The 25,080-nt window shown below is 35.0% G+C and overlaps 1 protein-coding gene across 3 annotated transcripts in view; it reads right to left on the minus strand.

Moving 5' to 3' along the window:
• The window catches only part of ari-2 (E3 ubiquitin-protein ligase ari-2), a 208,768-nt gene that overhangs the window by 169,178 nt on the left and 14,510 nt on the right, over positions 1 to 25,080 (minus strand). For all 3 annotated transcript variants that reach the window (XM_090404136.1, XM_090404144.1, XM_090404128.1), the window contains exon 2: positions 8,477 to 8,689. In XM_090404136.1, coding sequence (XP_090260262.1) covers positions 8,477 to 8,689 — 213 coding nt within the window. The remainder of the gene's footprint in view (positions 1 to 8,476; positions 8,690 to 25,080) is intronic.

The following is a 25,080-nucleotide window of genomic DNA, read 5'->3' on the forward strand; positions in this document are numbered from 1 at the left end:
CGTAAAGTGAAGATCTGATCCTGACAGCCTCTATTTGGCCTGAATCCAGCTTGTTCTTCACCCAGCGTTTCTTCCACAATTCTTCTCAATCGTTTCTCAAGTATACTTGCATAGATCTTGCCAGGAACACTCAGTAGGGAAATACCTCTGTAATTCTCGCATTCAGTTCTATTTCCTTTTTTATATATGGGTACTATGAGAGCTCTACTCCAATCATTGGGAATTCGTCCCTCTGTCCAGGTTTTCTGAACTATGCAGTGGCTGCACTGCATAGTTCAGAGTACTCCTGCTGCCTTTCCACATTTCAAGCCTTTGATGGCTTTTTCTACTTCAAGTATGGATATGTATACCTGACTGTAATGCCTGTTGAGTGTTTTTTACTACTGTGCTATCACTGCTTGTTTCATTTAGCAATATTTCAAAGTAATTACTCCATACTTCAAGGATATCGTTTCCTCCCGTTTTCATGTCACCTTTATCGTCTCTAACTACTTTTACAGCACTCTTTCCTTCATTCCTAATCTTCTTCAACAACCTCCAGAATATTTTGCCACCTTCTTGATATTTATTTTCTATATTCTTGCCAAAGTCCTCCCATGACTTTTGTTTAGCTAGTTTTACACAGTGTTTAGCATTCTTGCATTTGTCTCTATATTCTCTAAGAGCACAAGCTGACTTATTTGATAGGAACTTTTGATATGCTTTCTTCTTTTCCTTCACTTCCTCTTTAACTTCCTGTGTCCACCAGGGCGTTCTCATTTTTTTATCCTTGCAGACAACCTCACCACATGCCTCTCTGGTAGAATCAATCAATGTTTTCTTCAGAGTTTGCCACTGAATCTCCAAGGTTTGATTTCTGTTCTCAAACTCTTTCATTTGTGTTATAAAGCTGAAATTATTCTGTATTTTTAGTACATCAAATGTGTTTTTTGTTGGCAACTTAATCCAGAAGCAGATCAAAGAGTCTGTGAATCTAATTAAAAAAATGTGCAGCCTCTTGTGACATCACAAGCATATTTTTGAAAGCAAGAAAAATAACACAGATGGTTACAGACAAAACTTGTACTAATTTCCAAACCATTCAAACCAGAAAAAAAAGTAAATAGTTAGAATTGTCAAATTTGGAATTCTAATTTGCCAAATAAATATCTTTATCCCAAAAGTGATATTCCCAATATGAAGATATTGTATGCCTTTATATACACAGAAATGTTAGGCTTTTTTTTTTCCCCAACCCAGACTGGTTTCAAGCTTTATTGAGGTCTCATTACTGATGAAACCTCAATAAAGGTGAAAATATATGCACTATGGAAAGGGGTACTCCATACTTCTCATAATGCACAGCATTATACATGTGGTGTGAAGTCATTAGCCTCTATATATGAGTTGTCCCAGTCCTGAAAATACTTCAGGATTATACTTTGTTTGCTTACTCTTGGATAAAGGATTAAACCGAGTATATAGCTTCTTGCTATCTTTAATTTAATGCCAACTTGTTATTTTCTCTACAGTCTCTGAGTTTACATAGTACATAGAACTGGCTATTGGGGAGATTTCTTTTTAGTGACAATATTTGCAATAAGATGTTAGTGACATTGAGCCTGATGTTGTTGGCAACATTAGGAGGTAAGTTACACACTGTGCTCTATATGCCACATGGCTTCTAACTTAGGACCTTGCCGATACGCTACTGTAAAGTTGCGACTAAGGCTAAGCATACTAACAGCTATTTCATAGAATCTTTTTGACAACAGGTTAACAAACTTATAGTGGCTGAGAAAAAGAAAATTATGAAGATAATTAAAGTTGCGACTAAGGCTAAGCATACTAACAGCTATTTCATAGAATCTTTTTGACAATAGGTTAACAAACTTATAGTGGCTGAGAAAAAGAAAATTATGAAGATAATTATATTTTTTAATATGTTTATCTCTTATTTTCTGAAATTCTTTATGGGCAGATTTCTCAGAAATATCAAACAGAATACTCCAAAGTTTGGAGTTGGGAATAGAGGAGAGTTCAACTTGAAGAGAACTAATGGCTGTATTAACAGTAGATAATTTAGCACAAGTAGCAGTGATTGAATCATGAAGCAAAGTGAAGCTGATTCATGTATAGACATGGAGAGCTTTAGAATAGTGAAATTTTACTTTAAACTTGACATAAGTAGGTATAGTTAAATTGCCCTACACCTTTTAAGGAAGGCCAGCCAATTAAGTTCCTTGGATAAATGCTTCCACTTACCATACTGTTTTGCTTTGTTTGCTATGTGACCTCCATGAAGAATTAGTAAACACGTATTTAGACTTGACATTGTCAGCATCCATGAATGCATTAGCAGAGCTAATCTCAGGTGGTATGGTCACTTAAATAGAATGAGTAAGGAAAGATTAGCAAAACAAGTGTTCTCTGCAAGGTTGGCAGGAAAACGACCCAGAGGAAGACCAAGATATAGGTGGATTGATACTGTACAAAGTGCATTAGACCAGCATTTCCCAAACTGTGGGCCGCAGCCCCCTTGGGGACCATAGATTTTGTTGAGGGGTGCCGTGTTTAAGACTAAGTAGATTTTTTTTATTTTAAAAGAAACGTATTTAACTTTTATTATTTCATTTTTGTTATTTTTTATATTTTAATGGAAAAATTCACACATTGGTGTTGGTTCACAAACTTTGCTTCCTGCATATTTCAGCGCTTAATGAATATTAGTAAATATTGCTTATTCATATGTTTAATTTCAAAGTGGTTAATTGTATTTACTTCGAATGCTCTCCAGGGAAGCTCCAAATCTTCCTGTCCCTTTCATCACGTGTTCGTAATCAGGGACTGTTGATATTGACTTTATATACATATCAAAACTCGTTTTATATTATCACTGTCATCCGAGCTAGTTTTCTGTTACCAATAAAAGTTTTGCATATACTTCACACATGAAAAAAAAGCTTAAACAAGTTCATGTGGGGAGATAGTAACTCGCTTGCAGTGGTAAACAACATGCCCTCCCTAACAGCCAATATACTGCAGAGGCAATAAAAACAAGTACTTTTATTATGCCAGTGAATAAGGTATAAGGCGTCTGTGTAATATATTTCTCAACAAATAGTGCAATTAGAGATAACTGAGATAAAAACACACTAATTAATGAATCACATGTCCCCTCATACAGAAACTATGCTGTATAGACTGAAACAAAACCATATTGCATGGGCAAACACAGTATCTAACTAAAAACTATTGTTATTAATTAGATGTGTGTGAGTTCGATTTCCCAAGGCAGCAATAAAATTCAACCAAACGTGTTAAAATTTGTAAAAGTATTAAAACTAAGTAATATATATATATAATGAATGTTATGGCAGTTTTACATATGGAATTCAGTTGAAAAGAGTTAGCATTTCAACTCAATTGTCAGCCATGCTTTTATCTTTCGGTTGCTCGATCTTTTGTTAATACTGCACCAATCATATGCATATTTTAATAACCTGCCTTTGCTGTCTGTTGCGCGTTAGGCTTAATTACCGTAAAGGGAGAAAAGTCACAAAAGAGAAAAACGTTCCTGGTCCGGGGATTCCCTTATTCAGGTAATATTCACTAATTTCATGTTATCAGTCTATGGTGTGCCAGTATCGGTAAGTGTGATATTATTTGATCTATTCTACGTTAAAAAATTTAACCCTGAGATGGATAAGTGGCTGATAAAAAATAAAAAAAACTTCCCACGAACAATTTTTGGGGGGGGGGGTGAAATATTTTAATTTTTGCAAAGGGGGGCCCTGGACATCCAGAAGTTTGGGAAGCACTGCCTTAGACAATAGAAATATTAGATCTGATAATGTTGGAATCTTGGCAAATAAACTGATTTGGAGGAAAATTGTAGATAGGAAGTTAGTAATGATGTAAATTTTTCATGTAGTACTATCATATTCTGTACACCCCTTGAGGGTACATGGCAGGAATTTGATGATGTATTTAGACTTGAATACTGGTTTACATTCATAATACAATTTAATGGAATAACTACAACACAAAGAGAAATATTTTTTTTTTTTTTTTTATGTTGGGCCCATATACGAGAGGTTGGCTGGTCAATCTATGGTACGATAGTTTAAATCATTTGATTTAAAAGCCTGTATGTTCTATTCCTTGAGAAATACATCAGGGGAAGACTGTTCCACAGTACAGCATTAACAGGGATGAAGGAGGAGGAAAAGAAACTTGTCCTTGGGTTTCAAGGTGTACCGTGAAAGGATGTTGGGCGGCAGCTGTATGTGTTCCAATGGGCTTAATACAGAGTGAGAGAATTATTGATGCTGTTTCAAATGAACATTTCCCATGGAAATATTTACAGAATATACAAATTGCAGAGACCAAATGCCTATGTGAGAGTGAGGGGAGCAAGTGGGTAAGAGATGGGTCATTTATTAGTCTAACAGCTCTCCTCTGTATTGAGTCATTTTGATGGAGCTTTTAGGAGCCCCACTCCAAATGTGAGAGCAGTATTCGATAGCTAGGTGGATTTGTGATTTGTATATAAGGTTAACAGCAGTTCAGAGGTGAAGTAACATCTCAGGTGAAAGAGCAATTCTAGTTTTTTAGAAGCTGAAGATGCAATGGTTGTGATGTGTATGCCAGGAGAGGCTTGATGTCAGGGTAATTCCAAGGGAAATCTGATCTTGTCTGTAAATTTGGGTACTGTCAAAAATAATATTAGGAGAAAATGTTTTTTTTTGTGAGAAATAAGACAGAATTGAGTTTTACTAGAATTGAAATTGATGAGGTTATCTGAACCCCATTGGAGGATGGCTTAGAGATCAGAATTGAGGGAGATGGTGGTTTATCAAATGAAAGGGAGGAGTGCAATCCTTTCCTTTAGTGTTACATGGTGATCAGCATTCATTTTACATGAATGCTGATCACTATGTTACATCAACCATGTTATAAATAATTATTTTAATTTCCTGACGTTTCGACCTTCATATTAATATCATCATCTAGAGTATAAATTACAATAAATAAATGAAATAAAGGAGTGCAATGTGCTGTCATCTACAAAACTGTGTATTGGGTTGGAGGTAAACTGAAGTAGGTCATTGATATATAGAAGGAAGAGGGTGAGAGAACAGAACCTTGTGGAACCCTAGCATTAGTTAAATGGTGAGAAGATAAGGAACCATCCACCATCACACATAGTGTGCATCCAGATAGAAAGCTGGTAATCCAACTGCAGAAGCCCTGAAACAGACCAAATGATGGAAGTTTGCTTAGTAAACCTTTGTGCCAGACCCGTTCAAAAGCTCTGGAGATATCAAGTGCAACTTGAGATTCATCAAATTTCTCACGGCATTTGTCCAGAGATGGGTGATATATGTGAGTAGATCTCCTGTTAATCGGCAGTGACAGAATCCATACTGGTAGTTGTTTATGAGCTGGGTGCCTCCAAGGTAGTGTAAGAGTTGGGAATTGATAGTTACTCCATTACTTTAGACAGGACTAAGGTGAATGAGACAAGGTGGTAGTTAGACAGCAGTGATTTGTTACCCTTCTTGGGAATGGGTTGGATACAGGCCAATTTCCAGGTTATGGGATAGATAACAGTATATAACAAATAACAAAATAAGTTGAGCTTATTAAGTGGAAATCTTTCATACCTTGCCAGAATAGGAGTTATTTATTTCTTAGTAGTTTGTTAAGCCTATCAACTGCAATTTCTCAAGCTGATTTGTTTATTTTACAAGAAAGTGGGAAACCATCAGAAGTGGACTGACTCACCTTCAGTTCAAAAAAGTCCTTATAAATGTTCCTAATGTCCTAGATGGGTTTCATTCTCAGGCCTTTCAAGCCAATGGACACAATGTTTCTAACTGCACTAGTATTTGATATATAAAATAGTACATAAATGGTTCAACACTCACTGATGTTTACTGTATACAAATCAGTTTTTAAATGCATTCTCAAAGTTAACTAAAAGGGTTGCTTTGCTCAATCATCCATCTGTATATAGTATTACTGCTCTGGCTTCACAAATTTGTCGAATCACTTCAAACTGGAAGCAAACTGAAGTAACTTCTGTGTGACTGAAAAATGTGATCATATGCCACAGTATAATAACAATAACACATTCACATGAAAGTGTCTTTGCTGCTACTGGCAAGATATTTAAAATTTTTCTCTTCAATGAAAATACATTCCTTTAATGAAATTAAATCAAAATTATATCACTTACCAGTTTTCAGGAACTTGTAACCAATTATTATTATTATTTTATCACCTGATTTTATTGAACATTTTGAATATACTGTATGCTAAAAGTTAAAAATGCTTATAGACAATTTTCATTTAGCTTGGGACTTACAGACATCAGAAACACCCTTGTTCAGAAACTATCTGAGAATATGACTGCTTTCATTTCCCATAACAGATTTTCCATACCATCAAGACAGACATTGAAGAATTAAGATGAAAAATTGCCTGTTGAAATGATCAGAGCATCTGGTAATTCAGGAGTGAAATGGCTGCAAGGAGGATTACTGTTTCAATACTTAAAGTAAGCTCAAGAACAGAATATCAATTATAGAGGAATTAACATTGTGTCACTGTGCAGAGATTTATGAAAAGATAACGGCAATAAGAATAAGGAATAAAACAGAGGAAAGTCTGGAGAAGAGCAGTTTGATTTTAGAAAAGGGAGATCAAGTTGATTTCAGTTTTGCTATAAGGAAAATGAAGAAACACTAGGAATTTGGAAAAATCCTATTTATGACATATCTCAATTTGGATAAAGCCTTCAACTGGTTCAATTGGCAAAAAATCTGGAAAAGTTTGGAAAGAGCAGGTATAGGAAAGTTATCATCAAGAATATGTACACTAAATGTAAGAACTGTGTGAAGACTAAATTTGATCATTTAGAGTGATTTACACTCAATAAACAAAAAACAAATTACAAGGAAGTGTTTTATCTTCACTGTTCACTGTGGCAATGAATATTCTAGATATGGTTAATGACCAGAAAGGAAAAACAAAACAGCTGCATTTGTAGATGATGATGTCATGATTTGGGCATTCAGAAGAACAGCTACAAAAGAAACAAGGTAAATGAAAGAGTATGGCATATGAGTCTTATTACTTCTTGCTATTACATCTTAATAGCAAGAATAGTGAGTGTATGGTGATGATTATGTAGACTTTTGACCAGTAAAAATTATTATTATTATTATTATTTGAAACTTCCAGGGAGTCCAAAGACTCGCTACACCAACTGTCTCCACCAACTCAATCTATCACCAAAAATCAATTATAAAAATAAATACATTGTTTATTTAATCTAACAGATAAGCTTAGGTGTTGACAGTTATTTGTGACTTATTTTTCACGGTATTAACAACACCACACAATTTTACCAAAGAGATGTTTTATTAACTTATATTTCGCTGATTTTCAACTCAGCATCATCAGAGCACAACACACTTGTATGCACGACAGTGAGTGAAACAACTGCAATTTCTCAAGCTTTTTTTCATTAAATGGCGCTAAAAATAGAACTTTAGATCTTTTGTCCTTTGCAATTATATTGTTTCACTCACTCATTGTCGCGTATACAAGTGTGTTGTGCTCTGATGATGCTGAGTTGAAAATCAGCGAAATATAAGTTAATAAAACATCTCTTTGATAAAATTGTGTGGTGTTAACCGTGAAAAATGAGTCAGGACATTGTATGTTTGGCTGTAAGTATATAAAAATGAAAACAAAATAGTTCTGCCATAGATACTTATGGCTTCTTCTGGGTTAGGACGAACAAAAATACAATAAAAAGGCTAACATGAACTATAGCACTACTAAATATTAAGTGGATTGCTAGATATTATATGATTTACAGGCAGCTGAATCATATTCAGTTGGAATGACATGTGCTCTTTAGCTGAGAAAATATAAAATCCCATCTAGAAGATGCACAAATAGGTGGCAAATGAATTTCAATGCTGAGGGTGGCAATTATAAATGATGGCCCAAATTGGCTTGAAGTGGTTCCACATTTAGTCTTCAAAATAGGGTTTCCTGATAAATGTATAGAGTTAGCAATCTTTCATGTAATTCATATTAAAAAGGACTTGGAAACTGCAGGTGAATTAGCAAATCTCATTACAGAGAAGGCAGGAACTCTTTCCCTGAGAAATCAGTTCCTGCCTCACATAAACAGATACATAAGCCAAAAATATGCCCAACTAGCAGAAAGTGCAGACAATGGAGAGGGAGTGAGAGGTTTAATCATTCTATCCTGCTATAATTTAATTTTATCAAAGACAAGTTAACTAATCATTTGACATAATATATAAAAGAAAAATTAGATTTAAAAAAAATTCTATTCAGAGGCAATTTCATTCAGCTTGATTGTTTGTACTTTGTACAAACATAAAAAAAAAAAAATTGTTTGCTATTTTTGGTATTAAAAAAAAATTTCAGACAACTTTAATTTACCTACCTGCAAACTAGCACAAAGGGCTTCTACACATTCATTTAATAACCTTTCAACATCTTCTGTACTTAGGCATTCATAATCAAAATATTCAGGATCAGCTTTTCTCGGATCTGCCTGATCCATCTCTGCATCATCATTGTTGTTGTTATAATAATCATCATAACAATCATCTTCACTTTCTTCATCTAGTTCCACATCAGAATCAGCTGTTGACATCTGCACACAGAAATGTTTTTAGTCTGTATATCACATTAAACAAATAGATATTTGACAATGTAGTAGAGTTAATAGACATTTTTAATTATCAAAAATTATTATGCAAACTAAACTAAATTTTTTTGTGCAAATCTCAAACATTCTCAATATGGAAATAATTTTAAAACATCAAATAAAAACTACAAGAATATATTATGGAGAAACTAATGGGGGAGAAAAAAAAAAGAATGAGTAAACCTAATAAACAAAATGCTACAAATGATGTTCAAAATTTTTGTTTTGCATCATATATTCCTATCCAACCATTTCTAAATGTTGCCTTTCAACAACTTCTCCACCTTTACTTTAACCACCATTCCTGAGATACTGATCAGATAATCGGCTACCTCTGTCTTCGAACCATCTTTGCTCTCTTTCCACTTTCCTTGGACCTCTGCAAAAGTTAAAACTTAAGTTAAAAAATTAGTCAGAGGTGCTACCAATTATCTTACACTTTCCCATAAAGCACGATATAGTAACCTATCCAATATATGACAATATTCACGTTGAGATTCTGTAGTATCCTAACCACCTCCAAGTTCACGTGTGTCCCTTCAATATGTCCACATGGATGATATGCTTTCAAAAAGTGATCATTCAGTAATTCAAGTATTCCTTCTGCTTATGTTACCATAAGTATCCATTATAGTTATCCAACCATAATCAATATTTCATTTAATTCTTTTACTTGTCACATAGCAAAAGATTTTCAAGATTTCTTTTGGACTAGTTTCCACTCATAATCTCATTTTGCCTTTTGCACAATGATATAACAGTCAGAACATCATTACATGGGATCATGACAATGAATGATATGTAAGATAAGTAAAGATGTTTATGATTGTTGTGAATGGCTACATATTATTATTATTACCACCCCAAGACCTCATGGAGTCAAAGACTCATCTGGGAGGTCCTTTTATCACACACAAAGCTCATCATACCACGTTTTAAACACATTCAAACTCTTTGCAGACACCACATTCTCAGGCAAGGCATTCCAATCATTCACAACTCTGCATGAAACGAAAAAAACCTGCCTCTCACTCCCCTACTCACACCCTCTTTATACAGTTTCCAGGGATGACCTCTGGTTCTCCCCTGATCTCCCACTATGCTCTGTAAAAACTTCTCCAGCATTGATCCTATAACAACCCCTTACCAACTTGTAGGTCTCTATCTCCTGTCCACCAGACTCTGCAAATTACATCTTCTCAATCTTTCCTCATACTCGACATTCCAGAGGTCAGAAACTACCTTAGTCAGTCTCCTTTGGACCCTTTCCAACATCTCTTCATCCTTCTGAAAACCCGATGACCAAATCTGGGCACAATAGAATATGGACTACTGTGTTCTGATATTCAAGAATATCTCAGACAGGGTGAAGACTGACTAAGGGAATATTGAGTCTTTTGCAATGTATGATATAAAGATAGACTGATAGAATGCCAGTTGCAGAGTTTTATGAATAGAAGAAGGAGAGGACACATGATTGATGCATACGCAGTGAAGAGATGATACTGAATTAATGAGGAGGAAGTTTTTCATAGAATGGAGGGAGACTTGGATAGAACAAGAGGCCAACCATGGAAGCTGTATGAGGAGGATGTGAGCAAGGAGTGAGAAAGGGAGGATTTTTGCATGAGAGCAGTTACTGAATAAGAACAGACTGCCTGAGAGTGATAGAGCGAGTGCAAAAACAGTTAACAAGTTTAAGGCATAGTTCAATGACCTTGTGTGTGATGGTGCGATCTTTCATAATGAGCCTTTTGACTCCATAGAGTACTAATGTTAATAATAATACAGCAGCAAATGTAAGTCTAGAAAAGCCTAAAAAAAAACTATAAAATAGAAGAAAATAAATTTAATTTAAAATATGAGATAATGAAAAACGAAGATCAAAGTTAATCAACAAACTACTACCCTCATTGTTCTTACTTAAATCCTTTGTAAACAGTGGAGAAGGTAATCAAAGACAAACTTTCTTCTTCTTCTGATATTCAAGAATATCTCAGACAGGGTGAAGACTGACTAAGGGAATGTTGAGTCTTTGCAATATATGATATAAAGATAGTCTGATAGAATGCCAGTCTAAACGAACTTTCTTCTTCTTCTTCACCACTTGGATACCCACAAATTAATTTGTCATCATCAATATGAATACTGCCAGTCCTGCTGCACAGTCTCCTAGCCAACCTTAGCCATAGTAAAATGTAATGTCAACTCATGGCATTATAGGTAGCCTTAGAAGATCTATACACAAAAGATGTGATTTCATGGTTTGTCCCTGCCCATTTGTAATGGGTTGCGAGTTTCCTCTTTGATCATTCAATACATAGTGGATAGTTTCTTCAGATTTTCCTACCAATGCTAGACCCCCCCCCCAAGCTCTATATGGCTATGTACATTCTTCCTCCACATTAATGATCTTTTCTCTAACTAATCTCAAATCCAAATGGTGATGTCAGCACTCCACTCACCTTGTTCATTTAACAAACTTTGCAGTGCACAAATAAATCAAGTTCTTCCATAACTAATGCCTTCCCTTGCCATCCTCCAATGGAATAACGGCAATCTTCTCAAATTCAGTGGTATCAACAGTCTTATTTCTTGTAAGAAAGATCACACTTCACTTCACTTTAACTTTGAAAATACTCATATCTCTAGTCAAGATCATGTTTCTCATCTTGGACAGACTTACACCTCTAGCCTTGATTGCCACATCACTTGCACCTTCTCTCTTCAAAAAACTTGGTATACTCTTCCATTCAAGAAACTATTTCTCACTTATATGGGATGGTGCTATCAAACACCTCCCAAAAAATGCTTTATGCTAATCAGAAGAGGGCAGTCAACTTAATATGTAAACTGCCTATTATGTTTACTCCAGGTACTTTCTCACAGCTGCTCTGTTTCTTTCCTTAAATACACTGACTGCTAAGATTCCTGTGCTTTCTCCTAAGTATGTAAAAACACAAGTAGCTGTTGAACATACAATTCACAGTTAGGTTCGATCTTCATCATCATCAATTTCCTTATATATACCCTCAAGGGAGGTATAGGCTACTATGACAGAACTACATGATTAAGTTTACATTATTACTAATCTATCAACAATTTTTCCCCAAATTAGTCCATTACTCGCCAGCACTCAATATTGTTAAATCCAACATTTTGGTCTTCTAAGACAGTGGTTCTCAACATTTGTGAGACTGCGGCCCAGTAAATTCTTTTTTAATAAGACAAGGGCCTGGTCCCAAAAAATTTACTCATAAATACCTTTCCGATTTTTTTTAAAGTTCATACATTAAACTAACATAAGTATTAGTAATTAATTATGGCATAATCATAAAGTGTATTAGTACACATATGTATATAGTGTGGCATGTTGACAAATATAAAATTACATTTAAATTAGTTATCAATCACTGCAACTAATGAAATCTTGTAGTATATTGTAGTTTCCTCAGGCCAAAATCATTAAATTAATTTGTGCTAATTTTCACTGACATATCCCATTCTGATCACCAAAAATGTATAATATTATTCAGTGCAGAATTGATTATTGTATTATTAAACTGATTTTAATGATGTTGGTTTAAAAAAAAAAAAAAGTTGTGAGAAAAATATTTATACATTGTAACTCACCATAGAAGTCAGCTGAGCAGGAGTAGCAGCAAAAGGATGTCAACTTGTAGGTGAAACACTTATTATCAATACACATGCCAAATATTTATATATGCAAAGTATGTAATTTAATAAATAAAAATGTATGAATCTCTCAATTCTAAACACTCTAGTTCCAACACTAATATTTTGAATTTAAAATTGCAGCATTTTAACATAGCAATTATAAGTTATTCAAAAAGTTAAACTTAGTTTCTTTTATTACAACTGAGTTTTTGAAGATTTTAGTTAGGCTAGTGAGAATTCTGTTGCTGTTTTCTGTTCATTAGCTTATTAATTCTGGGATGAATTGAAGTAATAGCCAAATGGAGATGGTCAGAAAATTGCAGGTGGTTCCTATGTTTCGTTTTAAGCACAGTCATGGCAGAAAATGCAGTTTCACAAAGATATGGGGCGGAAAAACAAAGAAGAAATCTCATTGCTATTTCATGTAAATTTGGTTATTCATTTTTCATTCTTATCCAGAATTTTGAATTACTCATAGAATTAAAAGTACTTTCCAGTCCTTTGTCTGATGATAATTCAATATGATGAAGGGTTTCTTCATGGGAAAGGGCTGTCTCTTTGTGTTCAACAAAGAGGTTCACGGTCCACATATTTTGCCTCCGGGAATCCTCATGTTTGGGATAATACTTTTCAAATGACAACATCTTCATATGGGTTGCAATGTTATCTGAAATTGAATTCTGTGAATAGAAATCATCTGCTTCCATAATATAATCTGAGTAAGACTGAAACATTTCATTATTTCTTTCTGCAAACATCATATTAAGCCAGAGTTTGAGTTTCTTTTTGAATGATTTGAATCTTGTTTCAAGCATTAAATATTGATGTATCTGGACCTTGAAGTTTTAAATTCAACTTGTTTATGTAAGAAAATATGTCACTTAGATATTCCAGCCTGGCTACCCATTTCTTATTCTAGAAATAATGGGGCAGGTCACTTTTCTTATTAATTAGAAACAGCTCAACTTCCTTTCGGAGTTCATATAACCTTCTTAAGAACTTTACCACAGGACAGCCAACAAACTTCCAAATGGAAAAGAAGATTTTGTTGATCAGAGATCATTTCATCGCATAATGAGTTTAAGTCTTGTATTTAAAACACTGTTTATAATATAATTAATAATTTTAACAGATTGAGACAGGCCTTCATTAAGCTGAGGTGCCATTTTTTAGAGGCCAGGTTTTGACATTTTAGTGACAAAACCCGAATTTCTACCTGTAAGACAGGCAGCACTGTCAGTATAAACCCCAATACAATTTTTCCATTCAAGACCTCTCTTCAATGAAACCATTTAAAACTTTGAAAATTTCACTGCTGGTATGTGCATAGACAATTCAGAAACACTTAAAATTCTTCCTTCATGTCACTTTCATCATGATCAATATATCGTACATACGTAAGTAAAATGCTGTTCTGAATATCTATAGATTTGTCCAGTTGTAATACAAACAATTTTGATTTTTTAATTTTTTCAATGAGTTGCGTTTCTGTATCTTCTGCCATATCAGATATCCACCTTTCAAATGTATCAACAAGCAACAATCAAAGAAGGTTTAATGAGTTCTTTGCCAATGAAATATGGTTTTTTATATTTAGTTATCTGTAATGATATTAAATAGGATGCTGTCAGAAGTGATCTGTCAGTGGTTGAAGCTTGGAAAATAATTTTCTTTTCTATTTTAAGTGCATCTCTTTTACACATAAAGAACTCAATGAGTTTGACTAGATTGGAATGTTTTGTGTTGCTGTCGGATAAGTCGCGATGACTTCATAGCTTCATTTCCCAGAACAGTAGCATAAATGACACATTAAAGTCATGGCAATTGGTTGTGTCATGGCACTGTATGAAACCAAATTTTAAAAAGCTGTCCATGTACTTACAAGTGAATGCAGACTTTTTCTTCTGTGTGCTGGTAGTTTACCCCTCCTTTTGTACATCTTGGAGATCGCTCTGTAGGCTTGAAGTGGATGAATCACTATTTGTTGCATCACAAACACCTTCAATAAGAGATTTCTTAACACCAAAATTAAACAAAGTCCCTTGTCTCGGGGGGGGGGAGACGGAGTCCCCCTACTATCCCCACTGAAGGTAGATATCATGAATTTGATTCTTCAAGAAAATATGATCTGTAAATATACAGGTTCTAGTGGTACCTGGATTACTAGATGAAGTACTTACTATATATCTAGATGGCACACATTCAGCCTACCTAATACATAAGATCCAGCATAAGTCAGGACTCTAGTCAACTTCTAGTAGTATTAGAAACCATTCCATACCAACTGGTTGGAATGTACATGTATAATCATATTGTAAATATATGTATATACACAGACTTGTTGTGCCCAATGTAATTCTACAACCAAAACTTTTTTTACTACGCGAGCTACTTTTCTATAAAAAGTTATTCGGCGATCTACTCTCTTATATATATATCACGTTCCTCCAACCTGATATCTGATTACGCACAAATAAACAACTAAAAACTTATTTGTGTATTTAAAAATTTATTTATCACTTTTAATTATTTTAATACAACAAAAAAAAAAAAAAAAAATATATATATATATATAAGAATAAAATATTTATTTCTCTATTTCGGAAAACTAAAGTTAGAAAAAACAACAGAATGATTACAAACTCACAAGTTACAGGAAATGCTGGTTGATTAAAAAAAAAAAAAAAAAAGTTAATGTGAAATTTGGCATTGTTTGGAACCTTGCAATATTTTCATAGTCAAGTTGATATGAAGAAGTGGCCAATCGCAGACAATCATCCAAATAATCATTTGTAATTTGGTTTCTTAATTGATTTTTTATGACGGTCATATTTGAAAAAGTGGATTCTGACAAGCATGTCAATCCGAAACACAACAGAATTTTTCGCGCAATATCAGTTAATATTAGGAATTTTCATGTGAATACTTCCAAATGACTTCATTGTTTATTGATTTTAAATGTAAACTATTCTGAATGTTTATTATCTCAAGTTCTACTTCAGCATGGTTTATATCAAACAGCCCACTAATTTTATTCGAATTTCTGTGATGTTCAAGTTTTCTTGAATTGTATTATTGATAAAAAATACAATCATTTCAGTTTTATTAAAATCTTTAAATCTTGAATTTATTTCTTCCTCAACTAATTCTATTTCACGAATAAATTCTTTTAAATCATAGCAAAGCATTTCTTGATTTTGTTCAAAAAATTTTAATAAATATGGGAGATGTCTAAATTTGAGGTCATTTATATTTTTCTTTAATAAAAGTAAGTATTGTTGGAAAGTTTTATTGAACTTAACACGTCAATTAAATTTTATCTCTAACTTGTAACTCTAAATTTAAATCGCTTACTTTCATACAGAAATCTACTAAAAAATGATAAGTGTAACAGCCATCTTTTATCACTCAATTGTGGATAAATATCTCTTTTTTCATCAAGAAAAATTTTTATATCGTTAATTAATACAAGAAATCTTTCTAAAAACTGACTTCTGCTGAGCTAGCGAATATTATTGTACAACAGAAGTTCCCTATCATCATCATCATCTGCCTGTAATTTAAATAACCACCGTTGCAGGGCTTTTCCTCGAACAGAATTTACAATTTTAAATGTAATATCCAAAACATCTTTTGTGTTTAATCTTTTACTACACAGTACTTGTTAGTGAATAATACAGTGATACGTTAAAAAATCTGGATATTTGTCATCGTTTTTACATAATGAAATGAAGCCTGATTTATTATCTATCATTGCAGGAGCACCATCAGTAGTAACAGACACAAGTTTAAAAAGCGGAAGTTTTTGTTGTTTCACAAATTCATCAAATGCCGAAAAAATGTCTTCTCCCATAGTCCTTCCCAGTAATGGTATAATTTTCAAAAGTTCTTTACTTGAATAATCTTGAAATACCATGCGAATAAATATCAGTGAAGTCGTTTGATTCATCAAATTGTAATGAAAACGCAACACACTGGTGAATGTCTGACATTAGCCTGGCCTGGAAACTTTTCTCCGGCAATTGGAACTCTTCCTTTCGGCAATTTTAACCTTGTCTGCAGCCTAGAAGTAGTCTCTCTCTCTCTAGCGACGTCTCGAACCGAGAAGTTCCCGGAAGCGGGAAACTCCTCTCTCAAGCAACGTGGATCCGGCAGTCTCTCTGACGGCGACTCTGGACCAGGCAGCCTCCTCCTCTCTGACAGCAATTCTGGAACCGGGACCCCTTCTGCTTGCTTCAGTCCCTTTTTATTAGGCCTCCTTTGAGACCTCGCATGAAGTTTGGCAACCCCCAAAGAATCGGTATGAGTCTTTCATCTTAAGTTTCAAGTTCAGCACGCCTTTTGTTCTCCTCCACTTTCTTTTGATTGTAAGTCGCCGGCCATCGGAAAGTTGTTTGAACTCTTTCTGACTGACTTTGGAGATGTTTACACTTAGAGCCTGCAAGTCCTTCTCATACAGTTTCAATAACAATCTTTCTAATGTTGCCATGTACAGCTTCGGTGACAAAAACATTGCCTTTGTTTTTAATACTCTAACATATTCTTATTAAAGCAGTATATACAGTTAGCTTCAAAAGAGTTATTTACAAAAACATCTAATACGAACTATACCGAGACAAACAAAGTTTATTTTTTTACAATATTCACATGGGACTTTACCTAAGTAAAAAATCGATGTAACGTGCTTTGGAATATTTAATATTTAAGCTACAATCGAGTTTTTATACTTTGTTTATAATCGTATTTACTCGGCTCACTGTTTGACTTCCACTGATCCAAATTAATTCATTTATCCGGACTTATAAGAAAATTACTGATTTGACAATTTTAACGAAAAATAAATAAACAATAGCAATACACTTAAAGCGAATTAAAAATAACACAAAATAATGATAAATAAAATATTATGTTTTCAGTTTTAATTAAATTTGTAAGTAAGGAGGAATACACAAGAGATCGACCAAAAATCGCTCCGCAATCGACCGGTCAATCGCAATCAACGGGTTGAACACCCCTGCTATATAACTTGAGAGATGTCGTGAGGAATTTTGGCACCTATGGCCAGGAAAGAAAATTGCGCTGTTCTAAAAAAAAAAAAAAACTTTAAAAATCTAAATTTTTGTGCCTGTAGGCTGTAAAATTAGCACCTATGGCCAGGGTCACAGCCTCACTACGCCCTCTGTATAACATATAGAGTAAGTACTCTAACAGTAAACCACTTTAGAGATATGTTGTTAAAAATGTGATTACTAGCATTACTCACAAAATCAACGTGCTGTGTGGCTAGTTTACAAATAATTCATTTTATGACAATTCTGAGTAGAAAGTGGTATAAAAATGACTGATAAATTATGATTGAATGCTACTGTTTTACATACTAAAAAAACTGAGAATTTTTTTTTGGGGGGGGGGGAATTCCACATCACATGCATGCTGTATTCAACATTCTCCCATATAACAGTGAAAACCAGTGAATTAAACAATGTATGCATAAACAGAACAAGGTTAATGTTAGTTAATGCTGTTCTATGGTAATAATGTGTGTCATATCCAAGGGTCCATGGATATCAGATTTTTAATAAATGCAGATCAAACTTTGTGTTGTATCAAGCCTTGGTTTTTATTACACTGTGTGTGTGGGTGGGAGGGGGGGGGTATGGAGCATTTTTGAAGCTTCTTTAAATTTTATTATATAACAGTTGTGTGTGTGTGTGTGTGTGTGTGTATATATATATATATAAAACATATATTATATAACAGTAATATTATATTATATTATATAACAGTTTTATTACATAACAGACTTGATGAGTGTTAATATGTTGATAACTGAAAGTGTTAGTAGCAAGAATGCCATGAGGAGGATGAGTGCTCATCTGATAGAAGAGGACAATATAAAAGAGCAATGAAGAAATGTTAAAAAAATTTTGAAAAACAGAATGAGTGATCTGAGAAAGTTAACAATCAATGGTAAGAAAGACAAAAGTTATGCGAATGTGGTGGAGGTTAAAAAGCAAAGTGCAGTTAAAGTAGGGGTTCCCAAAGTGGGCTGTACCACTCCCTGGTGGGGGCTGTGGGATTACCTAGGGGCAAAAGGGGGCAGCAGGGGGGGGGGCACTGAAGGTGTGCTCCAAAATGCTGAAATGTGTAATAATTGATTGCTGCTGTTTGATTATTGTTATTATTGTTATTTCCAAGGCATTTTTCGTTGTTTTCCAAGACATATACTGTTGTTTCCAAGACAGTTTTCAAGTTTTTTGTTGGGTAATTTCTGAAGTGGTCCTTTTTTTTACATTAATAGTATTGAGTGTGTTATAATGTATTTCCCCATATTCTTGTTTACTGAACAATAATGTGAAGCTTTTAGCTATGTAAGTGCTGTGTCACAGCTTGGCAAATTATAGGTTGTGTTATATTGTGAAGATATAAAGATTATTATTTACAAAATTTGCTTTCAAATATGTATGTATACTTATTTCTGCATGTTCCAGAATAGAAATGGCAGATGCAGATATATCAAACAAGAATTTAGGCAGTATAGCATTGAATACCTAAATATGGATGCATACCAGCAGCTGCCTATGTACCTATTATGTGAAAGGGTCTTTTCTAATGAGGCCATGAAGCCTTCCAGAATAATTGAACATTTGAAGAAGGTACATCCTGACAAGGTAAATAAGAATTTAACTTTCTTTCAATCTCTCCAAGACAAATTTCAAAAGCGACCAACAGTTTCAAGCATGTTTTGCAATGCTTCACAACAAAACACTGATGGTTTGGGTGCATCGTACAACATTTCATTGTTGATCGCAAAGTCTGGAAAACCACATACCATTGGTGAGGAACTCATCCTGCCAGCTGTTAGTGAGGTTCTGAGTACTGCTTCACATAAGTCACCATATGACATAATTAAGACGATTCTTCTCGGCAACAATTCTGTGCAAAGGCGAGTAGATGAAATGGCTGCTACTGTTGAAGAAACATTATGCTGCTTATCTTATTAAGGACAACAGACTTTGCATTACAACTGGACGAGTCAACTTTACCAGGCAATGAATCTTTGCTTTTAGCTTATGTGTGCTTTGTAAATGAAGAAAGTTTGATTCAAGAGTAATTTGCAAAGCTACTAGATACATATATACACTAAAGGGGAGTCAATATTTCGTACTGTAGAGCAGTTCTTCAAAGATAAGGAAATCCCACTTATTAACATAACTTTCTTGTGCAAGTGATAGAGCACCAATGATAGATCGCTACAGTGGGTTTGTCGCCTACTTGAAAAAAGCAGTACCAAATATATTTACCATTCACTGTGTCATTCATAACCAACATCTGGTTGCAAATAATACCCTCACTGATCGCTTGCACAACTCACTACACACTGTCATTACTGCAGTGAATAACATTAAAGCCCATGCTCTCAATGATAGCTTTTCGAGAGCTCTGTGATGAAAATGATGAACATTTTGAATGTTTGCTGCTCCATACTGAAGTTCGTTGGCTGTCAAGAGGCAAACTGTTCGAGACGGTTTTATGATCTTTTTGATACCATTGTAGAGTTTTTTTGAAGACAAAAAGGCTTTGTTCAGTGATGAATTCAAAGAAATCAGGCATGATGTTGCTTATTTATCAGATATATACCTTCAAAATTTAATGAAATTAATGTGCAGCTGCAAGGCAATGATATCAATCTAATCAAGGCCAAATCTTCTATCTCAACATTTATTTCAAAGTTAAATCTGTTGAAGCGAAACCTAGGCCATCTCTAATAATTTTCCAGCCTGTCCGAGTTAGATGGAAAGCATACAGTGCAAACTGATGATCTGCAAGTTTACTGTGACCATTTGAATATGCTGCATGAAGATATGACTGAGTGATTTAAGGATCTACTTTCATTGAAAGTTCCAGATTGGGTAATAAATCTATTTTCCAATACTGAGGTAGTGGGAGCCATGGAGGAAGAACTAACTGAGCTACAAAATGACTTTGAGCTGAAGCCAAAATTTAAGAAATCTTATCAAGAGTTTTGGTTGCAGAAATAGAGCTCTGCTCGCTATCCTTCACTGTGGGGAGTGGTAAAGAAGCTTCTCGTTGCATTTCCAACACCATATTTTGTGGGAACGTGGCTTTAGTGTGGTCATGCAACTTCTTTCGAAACAAAGAAATAGATTCTAGATAACTCAACGTGGAGATTTAAGACTCCTGCTAAGTGATATTAAACCAGACATAGGAAAACTGGTACCACTCCATGAAGCCCATCCATCACATTAAGGATTTTCTAAACATTCAAGTCAATAGCTGCTATTGAATAGCATTATAATACAATGTTTTATTAGATTTTAATGTAAAGTTGCTATTAAAGTTAAATGTTTTTTTGGATTTAAAATAAATGTAAATCACAAATTAATAATTTGTTTTAAAATGTTATTACTGTTTCTTGTGGGTTGTGTCAATCGCTTTTCTGAATGTAGGGTGGGGTCAGGTAAGGAAGGGGGGCAGTGACGATGAGTTTATGGAGTCAAGGGGGCGGTGGCCCGAAAAAGTTTGGGAACCACTGAATTAAAGATAAGGTGGCGAGCGACCTTGACTGCAAATATGCCTGTATGGCTGGCAACAAAATTGAGAGAATGAATGAGAGCAAAAATGTGATGCAAGATTCGAAAGTTGAGTTGGTTAAGATGAGGCAAGAGATGAAATGGATGCGGAATGAAGTTAAGAGAATTTGAGATACGTATGGAAGAGTGCAAATGATGAAAACGAATAATATTGGTATAAAAGAGATAATTAAAAACTTGCGAGTGGCACTGTACGGTGATTCAGTTATTAAATGTGTGCTGGATGAGAGGATGCAAAAAAGTTTGTTTTACTGAAAGTAGAATGAGTAGAGTGACTGAGGCATTGGATATAAGAGGTAAGCGAGCAAAAGGGTTGGTAGTTGTAATGTCAAGACAAATGACTTGACTGTGAACAAAGAACACAACAGATTGGATATCAGGAGGGTGTCGAGATGGATAAAAGATAATAGTAGGGAAAGTAGTAAGTGTGTTGCCCAGGTATGACAGTGGTGAGATGAAAAGGAGAGCAAGGATTATGAATAATATGTTAGCAGAAATGTGTGAGGAGAAAGGAGTGTAGTTTGTTAATGTGTGGAATGAGTTTGAAGGACAAAGTGAACTGCATAGGATTGATGAACTGCACCTGAGTGGTTTTGGTGTGAGTTGCTTGGGGAGACTGCTGCTGGACGGTAGAGAAGTGAGTTCAGAGAATGAATCAAGTAGTGGGCGATGTGGAAGAATGAGAGAGCAAGGCAGAAGAGATTGAAGAGGTAGTTATGAATGAAGAAGTGAGCAGCATGAATATAGAGAATGAGAGAACAGGTGTGAAAGACAGACAGGGAAATGGGGAGGCTCGGGGTGGACAAAGGAACACAGCGTGAGAAAGGTAGATGCTCCAAGAGGATGTGAATGCATGTGTAGACAAAAAGGGGAGGGGATGACCTGGGATCAAGGTTAAAACAGCTGGATTTGAAGAAGGTTCTAAGATGAATAAGGAGAAAAGAAATGGCTTGAGTTAAGAATGGAGAAGTCACATCAAATAAGTGGTATCAGTGGAACTAGCAATAGATACAAGAATAAGGTGCTGTGTTTGTATACAAATGCTAGAAGTGTAAGAAACACTTCTAGCAAAGTCTGTTCACCCAAAAATTGTTGGAATAAGTGAGACATGGTTGGATGAGGATGACATCCAGAGAGGAATAGAAATGGAAAGGTATGATGTGTTTCATGAGAATAGAATGGGTAAAACGGGAGAGGGTGATAGAGAAAGAATTCTGTTCATACAAAGTATTGTCCGACCACACATCCAAGACCCTAGTCTGGCAACCTGCCAAGAAGAGTCAATTCATGCTGAAGGGGAAAAAGAAATAAAGGATGTACGAATTGGTCACGTGCTTTATGTGTAAAATTTTCCAACTGTTATACAAGCAAAATACAGCAATACCTTGATTAATGCGCCCTAATTAGTGCGGTTTCGATTAGTGCAGCATTTTTTTCGATACCTTCTATTTCACACCATACTGCCTCAAAACCACTATCACTATTTCCCCCTTGCATCTCTACTTTGTATGGACATAACTCTTTTTCTATCATCAATAGCCCTCCATTTTCACCCTTTCTATCTTCCTGAAATACATCATACCCTTCCATCTATTCCTGTCAGGATGCCATCCTCATCCAACCATGTAACACTTATTCCAACAATTTTTGAGTGAACGAACTCAATCAATGCAACCATTTCACCCTTGACTCTGATACTCCTAGATTTGTACATAAACATAACAGCTCATTCTTGGATCTATAACAAGTTTCACTGATACCACTTATTAGATGTGATTTCTCCATGCTTTCCTCAAGCCATTTCTTTTCTTCCTTACTTATCCTAGAACCTTCTTCAAATCCAACTGTTTTCCTTACATCCCAGGTTATCCCCTTCCCTTTTTGCATTCACATCCTCTTGGAGATCAGCCTTTCTCAAGCTGTGTTCCCCTGCCCACCCCGAGTCTCTCCGTTTCCATGTTTGTCTTGCACACTTCTTTCCTCATTCTCTACACTCATGCTATCCACTTCATTAAGAACCACTTCAATCTCTCCTTCCTTATTCTCTTGTTCTTTCACATCGCTTCTTGATCAGATTCATTCTCTGCACTCAATGCTCTCCCTTCCAGCAGCAGCAGTCTCTCCAAATAACTCACACCAAAACCATTCAAATGCAGTCCATCACTTACACAGTTCAATCCTTCCTTCCTAATTCCATGCATTAACAAACTGCACTCCTTTCTCTTCACACCTTTCTGCTAACATATCATAATGGATGAACTGGAGAGAATTATAAATAGCACTACTGTTAATTGCCTTAACAACCTTTGCAATATGTCCTCGGAACTTCAAATCTCTATCCACAATCATCCAGAGATCCCTTTCTTCCTTCACTTCTTCCAGTATAACCCTATCAAGTGAGTACGAAGCATCCCATCTGAGGATCCCAAATTTTAAAACCTTACATTTAGTTGCATTAAACTAACACTTCCATTTATCTGCCTATCTGTCTAACTTGTTCAAATCCTCCTAAAGGGCTATTAATCAGCACTATTACTAATATCTGTTCCGAGCTTCATATTATCTGCAAACAACCAAATTTTATCCTCCAATCCATTGACAATGTCACTGATACAAAGGTTAAACAATATAGATCCCAATACCGAGTCCTGAGGGACTCCCACTTGTAGCCTTCTGCTTCTTTGATACCATTATCTTGTACACAATCCTGAATTCAATTCACTAACCTGATATCTAAAGTCATATGTTGTAACTTAAATATCAGCTTATCATGTGGCACCCTGTCAAATGGTTTCATAAAATTGGGGGGAAAAAAAAAAAAAAAAAAAAAAAAATGGCAGTATATGTCTTCCCCTCATCAACTGCTCTTGTTACTTTATAATAAAATTCCATTAGATTACTCAAACAAGATCACCCCTTAACAAATCCATACTGACCCTCACAGATAACATGGCCTTCATCTGTCCAATGTTCGATACAACCTTTCACTAATTTTTTCCAAAATCCTAACAACCACAGAAGAAATACAAACTGGTCTATAGCTTGATACTTCCATTTTACCATCACACTTATACAATGGCACTTCTGGCACCTTTCCCATAGCCAAACTACCTGAGAGAAAAGCCATGTCAAAGGAGTTGCTAGCTCCTGAACACATTCTCTTAAACACATGGCAAAATCCTATCCAGCCCTATTGCCTTATTCACATCCAGAGTACTTAGTATTTGTAAGGTATATAACTCTGCACTTCCAAAACTTGAACCCTCCCCATCCATCTAGTAATAAAACTTTCTTTTTCCCAGATGAAATACTCCAATAAAGTAATCATGAAATAACTCCACTATGTCCTCTGCATCAGTCACTCTACTCCTGTTTTTGTCTAACAATATCATTCTTTCATCATTTCTCCTCCTACTGACCACTAAACAAAGAATTCCTTCAGATTTTCCTTGGTTTCATTTCTACATAAATATCAGCGATGTTTTCCCCTACTACATTCACGGCACCGTACCACTAATTGTCCACTTTACACCAAATCATGTTCTCTTTTTCACTCAAGGTACACAACTTGCCATTGCTGCTAAGAAATATTTCTTCATGAGTTCCCATGCACTGGTGATATCTCACTCTACCAATTCTTCCATCCATGGAACTGCCCCAAGTTGATTTCTAAGATTATTATAATCACCTCATAATTCCACATAAATTCCTTTCTTCTTGATACTTCTGCATGTCTAATGATCACCCAAGTCAGGACTACATGGTCATGCTCTCCACCTGAGGGACAGGGATGACATTTCAATTGCAATCACATCCTCTGACCAAATCCAAAACTCTTCAGCCTCATGTTCCTTTTACTACATGTTGCTAAGGCATTTGTCCCTCAGAAATTCCATTCCCTTACTACTACTACTGCATGCTGTTTCCTATTCCTAATTTATAATCTCCTATAATAATAGTTCTTATTAGAGGCTTTAAGTGTTAAATTAAATTAAATTTATATATATATATATATATATATATATATAAATTTAAAAAAAAATT

Source organism: Typopeltis vanoorti, chromosome 2, assembly GCF_054136105.1.
Source record: "Typopeltis vanoorti isolate ZY-2024b chromosome 2, IOZ_Tvanoo_1.0, whole genome shotgun sequence".
Lineage (NCBI taxonomy): Eukaryota > Metazoa > Arthropoda > Arachnida > Uropygi > Thelyphonidae > Typopeltis > Typopeltis vanoorti.